This window comes from Syngnathus scovelli, chromosome 5 (assembly GCF_024217435.2).
Source record: "Syngnathus scovelli strain Florida chromosome 5, RoL_Ssco_1.2, whole genome shotgun sequence".
Lineage (NCBI taxonomy): Eukaryota > Metazoa > Chordata > Actinopteri > Syngnathiformes > Syngnathidae > Syngnathus > Syngnathus scovelli.
This window is the reverse complement of record NC_090851.1, coordinates 5,852,127-5,867,790: the sequence shown is the minus strand read 5'-3', so window position 1 is coordinate 5,867,790 and position 15,664 is coordinate 5,852,127. Positions and strand designations below refer to the sequence as shown.

Genomic DNA, 15,664 nt, shown 5'->3' with positions numbered 1-15,664 from the left:
AATGAAGCAAAAATGATTCAGCGGTGGTGCAGAAATATAAACCACGTTTTTTCCTTTTCGGCTAGTAAGTAAAATTAATACAATTCTAACAATAGCCTGTGTTTTCAAAAAAACAAAACAAACAAACATACAAATATGGTTTCTTTTGACGGCCAGGCACTTTTATATTCATCGCATAGACCCATAAATAGCATTGCTTGGATAAAAGAGGACACAGTGTACAGATGAAGTACCAGTGATCGCTACACATCCATCATGCACCCATGTAGAGTATACCTCACAATATATTAGATTGCAACATACACAAGGCCAAGAAAAGGATACTTCCTCCTTGAAATAATAAGGAATGAAATAAAATAAAAAAACATTACACATTTTAGCTGGTATGCTTACTCTAAAATGCGTATGAAACCATTCCTCTTTTGGTTAATTAAATTTTCTGATTAAGCGACATACCTGGTATCGTACATCATCAGATAAGACATGATGGATGTATTATGTAAACAGCAAAACTCGATAAATCTTTTACTTTATGTGCCAAAATATTTGATACACTCAAAGTTAAAATACTACATCTTTTTATATGGTTTCCCATGTTCATAAAGCATGTGGCATTGTGATCATTTGGACATCAGATAATAGTCCCTGAAGTTTTAAAGATCAATTGATCTACAGATGCCATCGCTTACTTTATAACACCCAATTAGGTTTCTTTTCATTTACCCATTATAAATGGTAATAAAAATACATGTGATCCAGTTTATTGGTAGTGCAGTGGTTTGCATAAGTGACTTCAATAATGTTGGCATGTGTTAAATTTCCACTCTTTACAAATCCCAGAGTGTAAATACCGTAGCTTTCCTGTTTGGCACCACCAAAATTATGAGTAAAAAACTAATTGCTGTATTTACATTCTAAGGTAAACGTTACTCTTATCACAGTCATGTCTTTTGGTTGACATGAGTGAACGTCATCACGAAAATAAATTCAAGGTGGCTCTCTGAAGTTAAAATAAGATTGAACAAGACAGCTCTGCAGTTTTGCCTTTGTTTTAGGTCTCTTCTCAGCCAATGATTTTCGCCGACAGGAAGGGAGAAAAGAAGAAATCAAATGCGAAATTCAAGGCTCGCACTGTGGTACGTCTCCAGTCTCTCTCGATTTTTACCTGCCTGCCTCCAGGCAACAGTGGGGAAACACAGTCCAGACAGTTGATAGCCTTCAATTCCAAAGCCGGGGCCTTAGCTCCGAGACGGCCCTCCAGCTTGGTGCAGAACTCCACCATATTACCGGGTTCCAGGTTGAGCAGGACCTGTCGGAATTCATGGCTGGCCATAAGCACGATATCCCTGCCTTGGTCATCCGCCTCTGTGCTGTTATTCCTAATCATCCCTACGGTCACTTGGAAGCGGTAGCTGTCAAAGCGCTTCACGTGACAGGTATGTTTGGCCAGAGCCTTGATCTGACACATCTCCTCCTCTTCTTGCATTCGTAGGAGCATGGGCAATGAGACCTCACCTGGCGTAGAGCTAGAAATGGTCATATTCTTTGGCTCACATTTCGGGTACGTCTCCCCATAGAGGCATCGCAGCCAGTCCCCGAGAAACACTGGCAACATGTTAATGACAGACTGCGCCCCGTTCTCCGTCTCGGCCACAGTGACCTGCCTAAAGCGACCCGTCCAGGTCACCCTGTGTCCCTGCAGGTGGCTACAGAATATCTGAGTCTTGGCCAAACCTTTGGATTGCCAAGCAGGAGGTCCGCACACCTGACTGTACTGATCCCACGTCAAGGTGGAGTTGTAGACTTTCTGACCTTCGGCGTGATACACATAGATGGAGAAGAAGAGGATCACCATGGAGATACAACTTAAAATGAGCTTAACAGGGCCACGGCGCGCCGCCGAGTGGAAAACACCCAGAATAGACGTGCTGAACCGTGTCCAAAGCCGGAGGATGACTGGGATGGCGCATACGACTAAAGTAACAATCATCTTGGTGAGCTCCAGCTCCAGGAACCACTTGAAGAGCTGGATTAAGAGCATAATGGCAAGGCCCACTGCCAGAACAGGCAGAGCAAACAGGAAGAGGAAATAGGCCACACAGGTGCGGATTATACCCACAGCCGTGGAATTCTGGAGGAGCACCACTGAGAATTCACACCACATGAAACACACGAGGTAGGGTACCAAGATGCAGTATGTCCCCCGGAAGCCTCGTTTTCTGGCCATTCTGATCACAGAGAGAAGACAAATTAATAAATTGCAAAATGGGATCTCAACTGTGAGTGTCCATGAAAATCTCCTGTGATTAATGCTCACCTGAAGAACAGGTAAAAAAGGTAAACATACAGCAAGCAGGGAATACTGAGCTGCAGTACCACAGACTCCCCTAGGGGCAGAGTTGCAAATGTGCGTCCCAAGATGCCAAGCAATGTCATGTTTCCAGGCAGAAGCTGAGTCAGGCCACAAAGTGATGACGCAACCTGAAATTAGTCAGTTTTGTTAATTAACTCATTCGTGCTATTATTTGTTTTTTTGTATCTATGAAATATTTCGGTTTTATTTTGCTCAAAACAAATAAATTCAACAAAATAATATCAATGGTGTTTAAGCACTCTCACCTCTATGATCATTGCTCGTCGTGCATATGTGGTAGCCATGGGACTGAGGCTATGGTAGCTGACGGCCGTAAAGAAGATGGCCACCGTGGAGAGTTCTGAGCAAGGGATCCAGCCCTTGTCAGCAACGGGGAAGGAGAATATGACGAAGAAGACAGAGAATATGAAGTAGAGGTACGGCTCGAGGTTATTCCAGCCAAAGTCGGTCTCTGCTTGCTCGACATCCAGGCCAGGTTCAAAGCGGGTTAAGAGAGACGTCAGAGCTCGAAAGTTCTCCCAAGTCTGTAAAAGCAAGAAGCATTAAGAGTTAAAACAAACAAAAAAAATCCCTAGAGATATTTTTTCAACAGATTTTTATAAAGCGCAGACATTTTTCTAATAATTTGCTATTCTGCTTGTGATTATCACAATCAATTTACAGCAAGTAAAATCTTATTATAATTTGTACCCTTAAATTCTGAATAAATTCAAAATCTGATTAAAACTTGAGCCCTTGACAAAAATCCTCAAGTCAATCACAAACTATTCCTACATATCCTAAAAGAAAAGAACTCACCTTACTACTCTGAACAACACGCAGTGTGCAAATAATCATGGAGATGAAGGAGAGATAGAAGACCAATAGCGGGATGACAAAGGCAAACAAGTCAACGGTGAGGTTACTGATGATGAAGAAGAAGATAAGCGTGTTGACATGTTGCGTGGGGATGATGGTGCTCAGCCATTGGACGCCGGCCCGCGACGCCCAGTCCACTAGGTGCTCCTTCATCTCCATCACAGTATCAACCGGATAGTGAAGCATCTGATGGTACCAGACACACCACTTGAAGAAGGACTCTCAACATGAACATTAATGGTCATTTTTGAAGAAGGTACCATTAAGTGTGATTTCATAGCCATTGCTTTTTTAATGGCGACAGTATGCTTTGTGTCCAGCAACATTCCCCTTCTGCCAAAACCCCAAGAGCCTCTATGCAGCTGATTGTCTTCTGAGGAGGGCAGCTCAGCCTTGCACAACAAAACACAGATAAAGCACTTTACTTGCTGTTTCTGTGCTCATGTTTTTTGTTTTGTTTTTTACCTCGGTGGCATCAGGATTTTCTGCCTCAGATGATGACGAAACAATACCACCAGCGTAATTTTTAGTCATCTCGACAAAGTCGTCCAAGTCCACCATCTGATTGGCTGAGGTGACAGAGCGTACCGTAATCTCCAAGTGCAAGTTTTGTTACTATTTAGCTCGACGGATACTCACTCTCATTGCTGACCATGTTTTCCAGTATTTTCTGAGTCTCGTCCGAGGTGGGGCCAGATATCCTTTTTGCGGTGTCCCCTAATGTTCAGGGCCAATTAAAATGATACACCACGTTACTGAAATGTTAGATAGTCAAGAAAAATGAGCAATATTTGATTAAAATGTCATATTTGATTAAAATATCAAGTATTGGTATACTCGTATTCAGTCTAAAAAAATATTTTTAGCAATTTTATTTTGTAAATTTTAATTTTCAAATTATTATCCACACATACATATACTGTACTGAATGTGTGTGCGTGTGGCTCCTACCCAGTCCTTTGTTGACCTGGCTGACATTCTCCAGCATCTCAGCCATGGCCACTTTGGATTTCTTCTCTGGATTAAGCTTCCAGTACATCATCATGGCTGCTTTACGCACCGCCCTCTCAAATTTAGTCTCTGCCGACAATTTTCGAACATCTTCCTCGTTCTCTGCGGTGATTCCTGGGTGAGAGACTCCAAAAATCAGCAACGCAAATCCCCCACTGCCCCACCCCCACCGACACACTGGTCCACATATGTATTGGCACAATAACCTATTTTACGAATCCAGCATCGCTGCAAGGCTCTTGCTGCAGTCTTTCTTCCCTGTTTTGCCGCTTTTACCAACCAATTAACAGCCAGACGATTATTTAGATCTTTATCCTCTTCTTCCGCAAGTATCAAGTAGTGTTGACCCAGCTGATGGACAGAAGAGATGTAAAGAAGATTAAGTCACTGTGTGTATTGTCGCTTAACCTAAATCCAAAGAACATTGACTACAATATGACCGTTGCATGAGCTATAGCTCAAATTCATGCAAAAAAAAAAAAGATTTGAACATGAATTAGGTTATTTTGGTACAAGTGCACAATCCAGTATGATGCAATACTTTCAGGCGACTATTTTCTAATATTAACGGACATTATATAACGTCTTTCTCACACTATTAAATGTGTTTGATTCGGGATGGAAAAATATCATTTTAAATCATAAAAATATGTCCAAACTGTATCCAATGGCTGTTCACATGCACACACCCTCTGTGGTTATTTAAGTATGTCTTGGTATGTCCAAATACATGATACACTCCTTTGCCTAAGTACTATCCACGCGGGACCCGAGCCTGGTGGCTCTTGAAAATTCTAAACCCATATTTATTTCTCCATTAATCCCCAACGGTTTTACATTCATTAATTGTACTAATATTTGTACAATTTGCTATATTTGATTGAAGTTATTTAATCCACTAAAATAGCACCAAATTTATGAGCTTCAACACTTGGTGACACCACATTTGACGGCAAAGCAACATCTTGTGTATCATTCTGGGCACATGGCATCATGTTGCAAGTGGATAAAAATAGACACTCTCAGCAGCAGACAGCATGAACCAGCACAGTTGAAAACAATGCCAAGAGCGGTTCTGCCCATACTCACCCGAGTCTGAGCTCTTGCATCACCCGCTTTGGCTTTCTCTTCCATCTGGTCTTTCGATAGGTCTTCCTCTGGTTCTTCATCTGGAGGGGAAGCCAGTGGGATCTTGGTTATGTATTTATTAAAGCTATATTATATTTGACATCAATGCTGGTCCATAGCAAACATAAATGAAGGCCTAGTAGCTGGGTGATTGTGCAAAACAAAAGTTATTTGTTCTGTAACCTGATCATGTATTATTCTTCTTACCTTCTTCTTCATCGGCATCATCTTCCTCGTCTGCTTTTCTGAGTCTTTCCTGTATGATCACTCGTTGGGCTACAGAGGCGAAGGTTCTTCTCCTTGTGGTAGGTTGGGAAGAATCAGTGGAGGGTGTGGTGTTGTGACAGTCTGGGCCAGCCGAAGCAGGGTTGGGAAGTTCTGACGATTCAGATGAAGATTCAGAGGAAACCTCCAATGTTTTCTTATTTGGAGCCATGTCAGAAGAGGAGAATTCATCTGAAGAGCTTGTAGACTCCATCAGTACAGAGATGAGTAGCTTGTGAGGGTGAGAGTCGAAGGGCCAAGAGAAAGTGGCAGATCATTTATTGGAAATGGGAGAAGAAATATTGGGGTAAGTGGGGGGAGGATGTCCACGCAATCCAAGGCATAACTCCTAGGTGTCATAGGTGGCCAGCAAATGTACAAAGTCCTCTTTTGGTCTGTCCTAAAATGAGAAATAGGAGGAGTCATACTGTAAATGAGGAGCAGTATCTAAAATCCAACAGTAAATCCACACATGATCTGTTCATTAACTTAATGCAATTAATGCTTTCACCATTCTGTCTTTACAAAAATAAATACTGTTTATTTTACCGTTTTAATTGCCATATCTCTCAATTGGTCAAATTGGGTAACTTCAAATCTTAGAAGCAAATATTTTATATTACACATTATAAAATGATTACCTCTATGACGGCGTTAATAGCAAGTATAAGTCATTGTCTTTGTAAAGACGTTTATTTACTCCAGCTCGCAGAGTCTCATGCACTTTATGATAGCCATTGGCTGCATTGGTGCAACAGCGTGCAGCAGAAATAAGAGAGCCGCAAAAGTAACACAGTGGTTGTTAATATAATGAAAGAGAGAGCGCATGATTTGTATACAGTGATTTTGCATGCAAAAACTTTACAACTGTGAAGTGGAGAATTACAACCAACTCGATCCAGCGAAGTCAGTATTGCATGCCAATTGATTGAAAGGAATGACTCCTCAAGACAGCACAAGCTCGAACAAACATAAATTGTACTCGGATTTAAATTCACCTGATATCTTCAAAATAATGAGGTGATCTTGTGGGACCAAAGCAGAACTCTGACGGTGAATCGCTCACGCGTGTGGGTTAAACGCTCCCGTCCAAAAACACAAACTTTACGACCCGCCCTCTTAAAGTAGATTATATGATGATTGGCTAGTAGGAACCGCAATCAAACGTCAGATTCGTCTGATTTGCTGTCTCCCTATGGCCTTTAAAAAAATCTGTATTAAAATGAGAACTGTCAATGTAGAGTTTTTTTTAAATATATACAATCGGGTAATAGATGTTCCATGTTTGCAGCCTCGCAGCTACACTGCAAGCTTGAAAGAAACAGAACCACCACAGTTGACACACCAGCAGAACTGATCCCACCAGCACATATGTCAATGGTTGAACTATAAATAAATAAATACATTAATAAATTAATTTATTAATAAATAGGACCTGACATATCAAAATACTTTTATCTGACCTACAGGTATGTGCATCTTTTTAGCCAAAAGATGTACTATGGGACGCCTAAATAAGTGAGGGCGCATGAAGCATTTTTAAATCTGTCCTTCCAGATGTGGGTCAAAAAATGACGTGTTGGGTAATCCTTTCATCACCCCCACTTTAGCCTTTGGAGGGAGAGGGAAACAAAGAGCATCCTCTTTGCTGCAGAGGTTTGTAGCATCAAAGAAACATAAAAACGGCATTATTATATGTTATTTTGGAGCTTGCATCTTCTTCTATATAGCCCGGAGACAATCATCCAACCAGTACCACAAGAGGAGGCGGAGCCGCCTGTCCGGGTTACATCGCGTGTTATCACCATCCTCTCTCACCCTGTAGTGTAGCTGAAGCCTGGGGTGCAAGCCACAATGTCGGACTGCAGGAGGCAGTGGAATCGGGAAGATGAGCTACCGGTCTACTTTGCCGGACCAATCGCCACCGGACCGAACCAGCGCAAGAGCTTCGGCATGTTCGAATCCGTGGAAGGGGCATTTGAAAGCAAAACCATCGACTTTGACAATTATGCAGTTGGAAGGAAAGGGGGCCGCACCCCGAGGAGCGGGAGTCAGGAGAGACTCCTGGATATCTGCGACTCCAGCGGCGGTGGAAAAACCTGGGAAGCCCAAAAAGGTTCACATACCACCTCCACCGAGGGAGAACATGGCTGTCCAGGTGTTCAGACGGGGTTCTCCTCAGGGTTGGAAACCACACACGGAAAGGTAACTTCTGAGACAGACAGAGAGATAGATCAATTACTCACATTTGTGTCAAGTTATCAAAAGAGTCCCCCCAAAAAATGAAAGTGCGCAGTCGCGTGCGGACATTGTGGTGCTGAAGTGGACAGCAACCATGCAAAGCTGCAATGGTCGTTATGCGCGCTTCTTTGTGCGCCACGAGATTGACCACATGTATACTTAAAATAAAAATATAATACTGCAGTATTATAACCTGTCTGCGTTTTGTACAGTAGCTCACTGCTGTAATCACTGAAGAAAAGTCTGAGGGCGCTAGTGTGCACACCATCTTATCTTTACTCGTGCACATTTTACCCGTGGACGCGCACGTACACAGAGCTAGTTGCGTGTGTTTTTTTCTGAGCGCGTTCACGCGTTTTTCAGTAGGTGGGGGACAAAGGGGTGCACCGCGACCCGGTTGTGAATATATTGCACCTCAGGGGAAGAAACCATCATGTCTGGGACCAGTTGTCAACAGAACAACCTCCCCCATGTGACGGTAAGAGGGTGCTTTGGTTGGAACTGTTGGAAATCCCTGCTGCCAATGCCGGAAAAGGAGATTAAATTCTTAGTGAGGGTGCAAATGCTATCCTGTATTACCAGGCCTCTTCAATTTAGTTTGAGCTGTAACCGTCATTTTCCTATTGTTTTGACATTGAATGTGAGTAGACGAGGACGCATAAGTGACAGTTTAAGCTCTTCTGTCAGAAAGATTTATTTGAGTGTCGTCAATGTCGTGATGGTGGACCCGTGGAACTAGGATTTGTGCAGCGTCAGGCTTTGACTGTAAAACATAAAATCCCGTTATCATTCAGATGGATTAGTATAAATACCATTGGCCCCAAACCATATGCCTGACATTTCATGATGAAGACTTTTAAATAAAAAAAAAAAAATTAAAACGATTTTCTGCCATCATCAGTTACCATGGAGACATAGTACCACCCTCTGCCTCTCTCTCTTCCTTGCTCTCTCACCTCTCTCTCGCTCTCTCCCCAACCATCCGCCAATTCTTACATTTGGTATTTTTCCAGCAACCAGATAATACTGTACATAAAATAATGTGACATGGATTGCATTCATCTTCTACATATGACTGGCATTCATTGCTACCTGTTCAATGTATGACATCTGTTCAACTCCTGGTTTCCTTGTACCCTATTAGGGCAACAGCCTGCTGATTAAAGGAGGGCGAGTCATTAATGATGACCAGTCATTTTACGCAGATGTGCACATTGAAGATGGCCTCATTAGGTATGATTGTCACATCCTGTTATTGCTTTTACACTGATGCTCATTTATGATTCTCTTATGAAATTCAATGATATGCACTACACGTCTGCAAAGATCAGAATCTGTCTGCCTGTGCCTCAATTAAATCCAGCAAAACTTGCCACCCGCTCCACAACAACTTTCCTCACTTTGATTGCACCGCCCCTTATTACATCTGTAGGCAGGTAGGAGAGAATCTAGTGGTCCCTGATGGCATCAAAGTGATCGAGGCCAATGGCCGCCTGGTGATCCCCGGTGGGATTGACGTCAACACCTGTCTGATGAAACCCTATCTCGGTGTACGCCCCGTTGACGACTTCCTGCAAGGAACCAAAGCGGCGCTCGCTGGAGGCACGACAATGATCAGTGAGTCTGCATAACATATGATGATACTGCAAATGTCATGCATACTTTTGACCTCTGAGCCTCCCCTATTCCAGTTGACCATGTGACCCCTGAGGTTGGGGAAAGCTTGCTGGAAGCGTTCGAAGTGTGGCAGGAAGCTGCAGACAAAAATGCGTGTTGTGACTACTCCCTCCATGTTGACATCCCGCAATGGAATGAAACTGTTAAAGATGAGCTGGAGATGCTGGTGCAGGAAAAAGGTACAGCCCATCTTCACATTTTTCTTCCAAAGAGTACTGGTGGCTTCTCTAATTGTTGTCATGTTAATCCCGATTTTGGCAAGAACACCAGAGAGAGATTTGCAACAATTTGGCCTTGTTCTGAATCCTCTTAAAGGGAAAGCACAGAGGACATTGCCCGCATTATAGCGTTGGCATGGAAGCCACACATTTTGTTTGTAATCTTTTCAAAGACAAAATAACTTTTCTCCTGGGGTAGCATCTGTGACATGTGTCCTTCAAACAAATACATTGTCCTTAAAGACAAAATAACACTAATATTATTTTTGTGAATTTTGTTTTCCTTTCATGACCAAATCAACTTGTTTTTTTCCCCCACTTCTGGCAGGTATTAATTCCTTCCAGGTGTACATGGCCTACAAGGATTTGTACCAGATGTCAGATTCTCAGGTGCGTAGGTCTTATTATCGAGAAAAATCATGGAATCTTTACAATCAATATTAATTTACTTTATGTGCTATTACGTCATTAACATTCTATTTGCTTGCTTCTCCAGCTATACGATGCCTTCTCCTACTTAAAACAAATTGGAGCTGTGGTGTTAGTTCATGCTGAAAATGGAGATTTGATTGCTCAGGTAAGTGCAGCCTAAATTTGCTTGGCCATTGTGGCAGCTTTTCAGTTTTTAACTACACATTGACTCCATGTAGCAACTTCCCCAGCAAACTCAAGGCTCATAAACAAAGACTTTGCATGTTCCCACTGAGTGTTTCTGTTGAAAGATAAAAAGATAAAACAGGTCACCATTGACTAAAAGTGATCCTGGAATTTGTCTAAATATTTAGAGGCTATATCACGACAATAGCACACGTGTGATTTATTTGTAGGTCAAATACAGCATGCATGCAATTGCATGGGAATGTAGAAGAAGAAGAAGAAAAACCCTGGATTGAGTCATAATATGTTTTCAACAATTATATCTCAGAACCTCTTAAGGACTGTCACCAACTTTACACAGTTATTTTTTTCATCCATGATTTAGGAACAAAGAAAAATCCTTGGGATGGGAATTACGGGTCCGGAAGGTCATCCTTTGAGTCGTCCTGAAGAGGTGATGCAATCCATCCGTCCGTCCATCCACCAACTAGTTCTGATCTGCCCTCGCTTCTTCCCAGCACAGGTGGAGGCTGAGGCGGTGTTTCGTGCAATCACCCTTGGTAACCGCGTGAATTGTCCTGTCTACATCACCAAGGTGATGAGTAAGAGTGCAGCAGACACCATCACCCAGGCCCGAAGGAAAGGTCGCTCTCTCATTCCTGCACCCTCAGTCCAAGTTCATTATACACAGCACCAGCGGAAACACCTGTCTGCATTCTAAATGCTGCATTATGTAAATAGATGTAAATTCCTTTTTGGTTGAATCTTCAGGGTCTGTCGTTTTTGGAGAGCCAATCACAGCCAGTCTGGCCACTGATGGTTCGCATTATTGGAGCAAGAATTGGGCCAAAGCTGCTGCTTATGTGACATCCCCACCTTTGAGTCCTGACCCTACGACCCCAGACCACCTCCAGACACTTCTGGCCTGGTAGGACTTGAATGTGATCAACACCTTTTTTTTTTTGTATTTGTGTTTTTTTTCAAGGATGACGATACTGAAACGGGTAAAAACTTTGAAATGAATGCAGAGTTATTTATAGCGCTAATCGCTGTATAATGTGGATTTTAAATCAGATCAGCGACACCAAAGGATACGCATGCATGGTTTAAATGCTCATTATTTGTTTGGTATTCCAGTCACAGCAGCTGCTCGCATAATATGCAATGTCAAACTTGATTTATTCAAAGACAGTGAGGGTCATTGTTTCACAAATTGAGGTGCAAAAAAGCCTGAAATATGGGAACAAAAATGACTATATGTAAATATAGTCTACAAATGTCAAACAATCTCTGAATAGAATGTACAGAACTTCTTAAAGTTCATTTTTTAGTGCCCTTAACTCTATAAATAGCACAGGAATGTGAATTCTTCATCCTCAGTTGCCTTGGCTACCAAGTGCCTCCCTCCTCCTCTCTCCTCTTTGGTCCTGCATTTTGCCTCTTCATGCTAGTCCCACAGCACCTCTTTTAACTGACAGTGTATTATTATTTTTTTTTTTTCACAAAATGTTAAGGCTGGTCCTTATCCAGATATTGAAATTTGATGACACTAAATTTATAAAAATGATTTAATGACTAATGCGCAATAGTTAGAGTATTCACTTTTTAATTCACACCAATGTGATCATGATTTATGAAATACGGCATTAGCTATAAAGTACAACATTCTCTCCTCTGTGCGTTATTAATAATATATCATGCTATGACGCAGTGGTGACCTGCAGGTGGTGGGCAGCGCTCACTGCGCATTCAGCATTTCCCAGAAAGCAATCGGCAAAGACGACTTCACCTTAATCCCAGAGGGCACCAATGGAGTGGAGGAGAGAATGAGTTTTGTTTGGGACAAAGCTGTGGTAAGAGCAAACCATATATGTGTGTCAACCTCCAAAATTTATTTTTTGTAAAGGAATTAATAGCTTCAAGCTGACTATGTTTAATATTTGAGTCTTCTGTATTTACGTTGTCCTCCACACAGGCCATGGGGAAGATGGATGAGAACAAGTTTGTGGCTGTCACATCTACCAACGCTGCCAAAGTCTTCAATCTGTACCCCCGTAAAGGTCGGATAGCGGTGGGCTCTGATGCAGACGTCGTCATCTGGGACCCCGACAGCACCAAAACCATCACGTCTAAACTGCACCACTCGGTGAGAACAAAGAAAATAGGACTGGATCGAAAAACAAATCAAAGAAGCCATCCTGCATGTGTTAATGTGCCAGAAATTACAAATGTTCGACACGCATGGCAGACTACACAGATGTGTCAATCCCCCTTGACAATTAATTACTTCAATTCCTTCAGGATTGCATTAAAACATCAAAGAAGGCATCCTAAATCCAAATCACATTTTCAACCCATGGACGTGTAAAAAAAACGAGACTCATGGGATGTTGCATGCATTTAAATGACCTTTACATGAATTTAAATGCAATTCATAACTCACAACATCAGGCAGTGTTTGATATATTTCGTCTGCAGCCCGACTCTAATCCAGACTGCTGTCAGCTTTAGGGTCTAATCCCCCCCAACCCCCCGCACCCCTTCACCCATTTTGCACAGGCATCTTCCTACCCATCCCCCTATTTTTTATTATCTTGCTCTTTGCCCCAAGGTTTTCTTCATCCCCCATCTCAAATGCTGCAGTTTTACTGCATGCATTATTCTCTTTCATACAATGAGTGCAGAAATAAATACGCCTTGCTATTTCTTTTATTTTTCTGGTCTAATATATACTATGTGTGTGTTTGTGTATGTGTGTGTGTTTGCTGTGATATAAGCAATATTAATCTCAGCCCAAATACTTCTTGTTATGGCATCATCAGGGCATTTACAATTTTAATTATTATCGTTGCTCATAGCCAGTAGAGGGTTATTTGCATCTCATTATGATTATTTTATGATGTGATATACCAGACAGTATTATTACCCTAATATATTTTATATACGGCCTTTTTCTTCCTTGCACAAATTTTTCACGTTTTAGTATGTAACGTTTCAATTCTCTTCTCACAGTCTGCAGAATTCAACATCTTTGAAGGTCTGGAGTGTCGTGGGGCTCCAGTGCTGGTGTTGAGTCAGGGTCGGGTGGTCTATGAGGAAGGAAAGCTTCAAGTTCAGCAGGGTACTGGACGATTCATCCCTCGCAAGCCCTTCCCTGATTTTGCTTATCAACGTTTGAAGTTCAGGGACCAGGTACAGTACAGGAAGGAAAGCTTGAAATACATTCCTTATGCAATAGTAGCCACAACTTTTCCCTCCCATGTTTCTAAACAGATTAAGGAAAAAGGGGTCGCACGTGGCATGTATGATGGGCCCGTGCATGATGTCATTGCTCCCCCCAAATATATCACACCTTCACCTTCGGCCAAAACTTCCCCGACCTCGCACCAGCCTCCACCAGTGCGCAACCTTCACCAGTCCAACTTCAGCCTATCAGGTTAGAGACACAAATACTGTATATGTTTTGGATTCTATAAATGTTATGTAACTCTGTATTAGGTAGTAAAACATTGGGGACCATTGAAAGTGCAATTTTTAAATGTAATTTAAAATATTCTCAAATTCACATTATGCATACAACTATTAATATTTTTATTATATATGTCCCCCCTGTGAGCTTCAAACACTACGGTATACTTTTAATTTATATTTAATTTAAATAGCATTATTGATTTTGTTATAATATGATTTATGACTTCAATTCTATTTTATTTTGATATTTATAAAAAATGACAACAGAAGTCTCTTTGCCCTTGGAGCAAATCAAAGCCAATGCTAATCATTTATAAAAATATTTAACTAAGACCCAACTTTTTACATCGTATTATGAGAATACAACATTTTTTTGTCTCAATTTAAACTAATTTACTACGTATTGTCTCTTGATTTAAATTTACAGGGGCTCAGATTGACGACAACATCCCTCGCAGGTCCGGCCATCGAATTGTAGCACCTCCTGGTGGCCGTTCCAACATTACCAGCCTTGGTTGAACACCCTGCACACTGCACAGTTAGAGTTTTACGGGGCTGAATGTGAGACCCTGCGTTATTTTTACTTTGTTCCAGCAATGCGTCACGCACAAATCACACCATAATGATCTGCCTTGTGAGTATACTCTCTGTATGTAGATGCACATAATATTGTGATTTACAATCAGTAAAGTCATTCAAATATCAACATTCACAAAGTAACTCACTAAATGATGGTTTACAATCAGTATTGTCATCTCCTTTTCATAGCACAACTTGCACTAAGTGTTAAGCTCCACATGATGGTGCTGTTGCTGTTGGCCTCTGTCTCCGCATCCGCATTATCTGCACATGAGCAATTGATTCAATGTGACTTTAGATTCTATTGCATGGGCAACCCTTTAAATGTGACACTGTGGTTGTGTGCAATTGTATTCAGATGCTGTTTGTAAGCTTTGAGCACTCTTTAATGTTCATAAAAAAAGATCATATTTTATCTGAGCCAGGCATCATCACAATCACGCACTTCCTGCAAAATGCAAAAGGCGGTAAGCCACTGCAATAAATGAAATGATCAATATAGCATTATAGAGTCATGCAGTCAAGAATTCTTTTATAGTTTTCACTCATGCTAGATTTTTTTTAAATCTGTTTATCTTTGCATTTTGAACGAAAAATATCTTTAGGGTGTTTTTACTTAAAGTTACGTATTTATTATTGTTGTTGCTGTTGTGTATGGTACAATATTTAAAATGTTTATGCCACTGTTTTTCTTTTTCTTTTTGCTGTTGACTGAGTCATTCATCGATGAAAAATAAAGACTGTTCCCAAAAATGGAGAATCCAAACCTATTTCAAGTTTACAAGTTTGCATAACACTCACCAGCCACAGCAGGTGCTCTGTTTTAAAACTTTACTTAACTAACTTTACTTACTTTACCATGCATTTAAGGGCTGACCACCAGTGAGCCTGACTGTACTTAACTCAAGTACTGCCAGGATTTCTGAACATATATTGGACTATCAAAACTCTGATAACTTTAATTGATAATGATTATTACTGAGATAGAATTTACGCTATGCATCACGATGCAAGTAATATATATGCATTAATCTATTACTGGCGGTTATCATCTTGTAATGATCCACAGCAGTGTATTACAACACAGTGTAATCAAAGCATCTGTATTTCAAGCCATCTGTGATCCCAGAGGGCTTTTAACTATACCGCACGACACGCCTCGACACAAAACAGCTAATTTACTCTGCTTAATTGTAAGCTTTTATCTGGCAGACATTCACTTCTTTTGAAGTCTGATTGCTCATGT

The 15,664-nt window shown here is 41.3% G+C and overlaps 2 protein-coding genes across 3 annotated transcripts; one reads left to right on the top strand and one right to left on the bottom strand.

The window, feature by feature from the left end:
• Positions 1–139: 139 nt before the first annotated feature.
• Positions 140–6,775, bottom strand: wfs1a (Wolfram syndrome 1a (wolframin)). The gene is made up of 12 exons (XM_049721630.2): positions 6,634–6,775; positions 5,579–6,035; positions 5,333–5,412; positions 4,450–4,594; positions 4,184–4,357; positions 3,872–3,949; positions 3,698–3,801; positions 3,493–3,624; positions 3,173–3,418; positions 2,620–2,898; positions 2,318–2,481; positions 140–2,228 (listed from the first exon to the last, which is right to left on the bottom strand). Exons 2-12 carry the CDS (start codon positions 5,847–5,849, stop codon positions 1,064–1,066), a joined length of 2,838 nt encoding a protein of 945 aa, XP_049577587.1. The 5' UTR covers positions 5,850–6,035; positions 6,634–6,775; the 3' UTR covers positions 140–1,063.
• Positions 6,776–7,255: 480 nt separating this feature from the next.
• On the top strand, positions 7,256–15,188 carry crmp1 (collapsin response mediator protein 1). Of its 2 annotated transcripts, none has more exons than XM_049721631.1 (14): positions 7,256–7,840; positions 9,021–9,109; positions 9,309–9,493; positions 9,568–9,732; positions 10,100–10,161; positions 10,268–10,348; positions 10,754–10,822; positions 10,892–11,012; positions 11,140–11,296; positions 12,080–12,221; positions 12,344–12,514; positions 13,381–13,560; positions 13,642–13,804; positions 14,267–15,188. In XM_049721631.1, the coding sequence occupies exons 1-14, from the start codon at positions 7,490–7,492 to the stop codon at positions 14,356–14,358; spliced, it is 2,028 nt and encodes a 675-aa protein (XP_049577588.1). In that variant the 5' UTR covers positions 7,256–7,489; the 3' UTR covers positions 14,359–15,188. The 2 variants fall into 2 exon arrangements, with proteins under 2 accessions (XP_049577588.1, XP_049577589.1); XM_049721632.2 differs by lacking the exon at positions 7,256–7,840 and adding an exon at positions 7,907–8,354.
• The last annotated feature ends 476 nt before the right edge of the window (positions 15,189–15,664 follow it).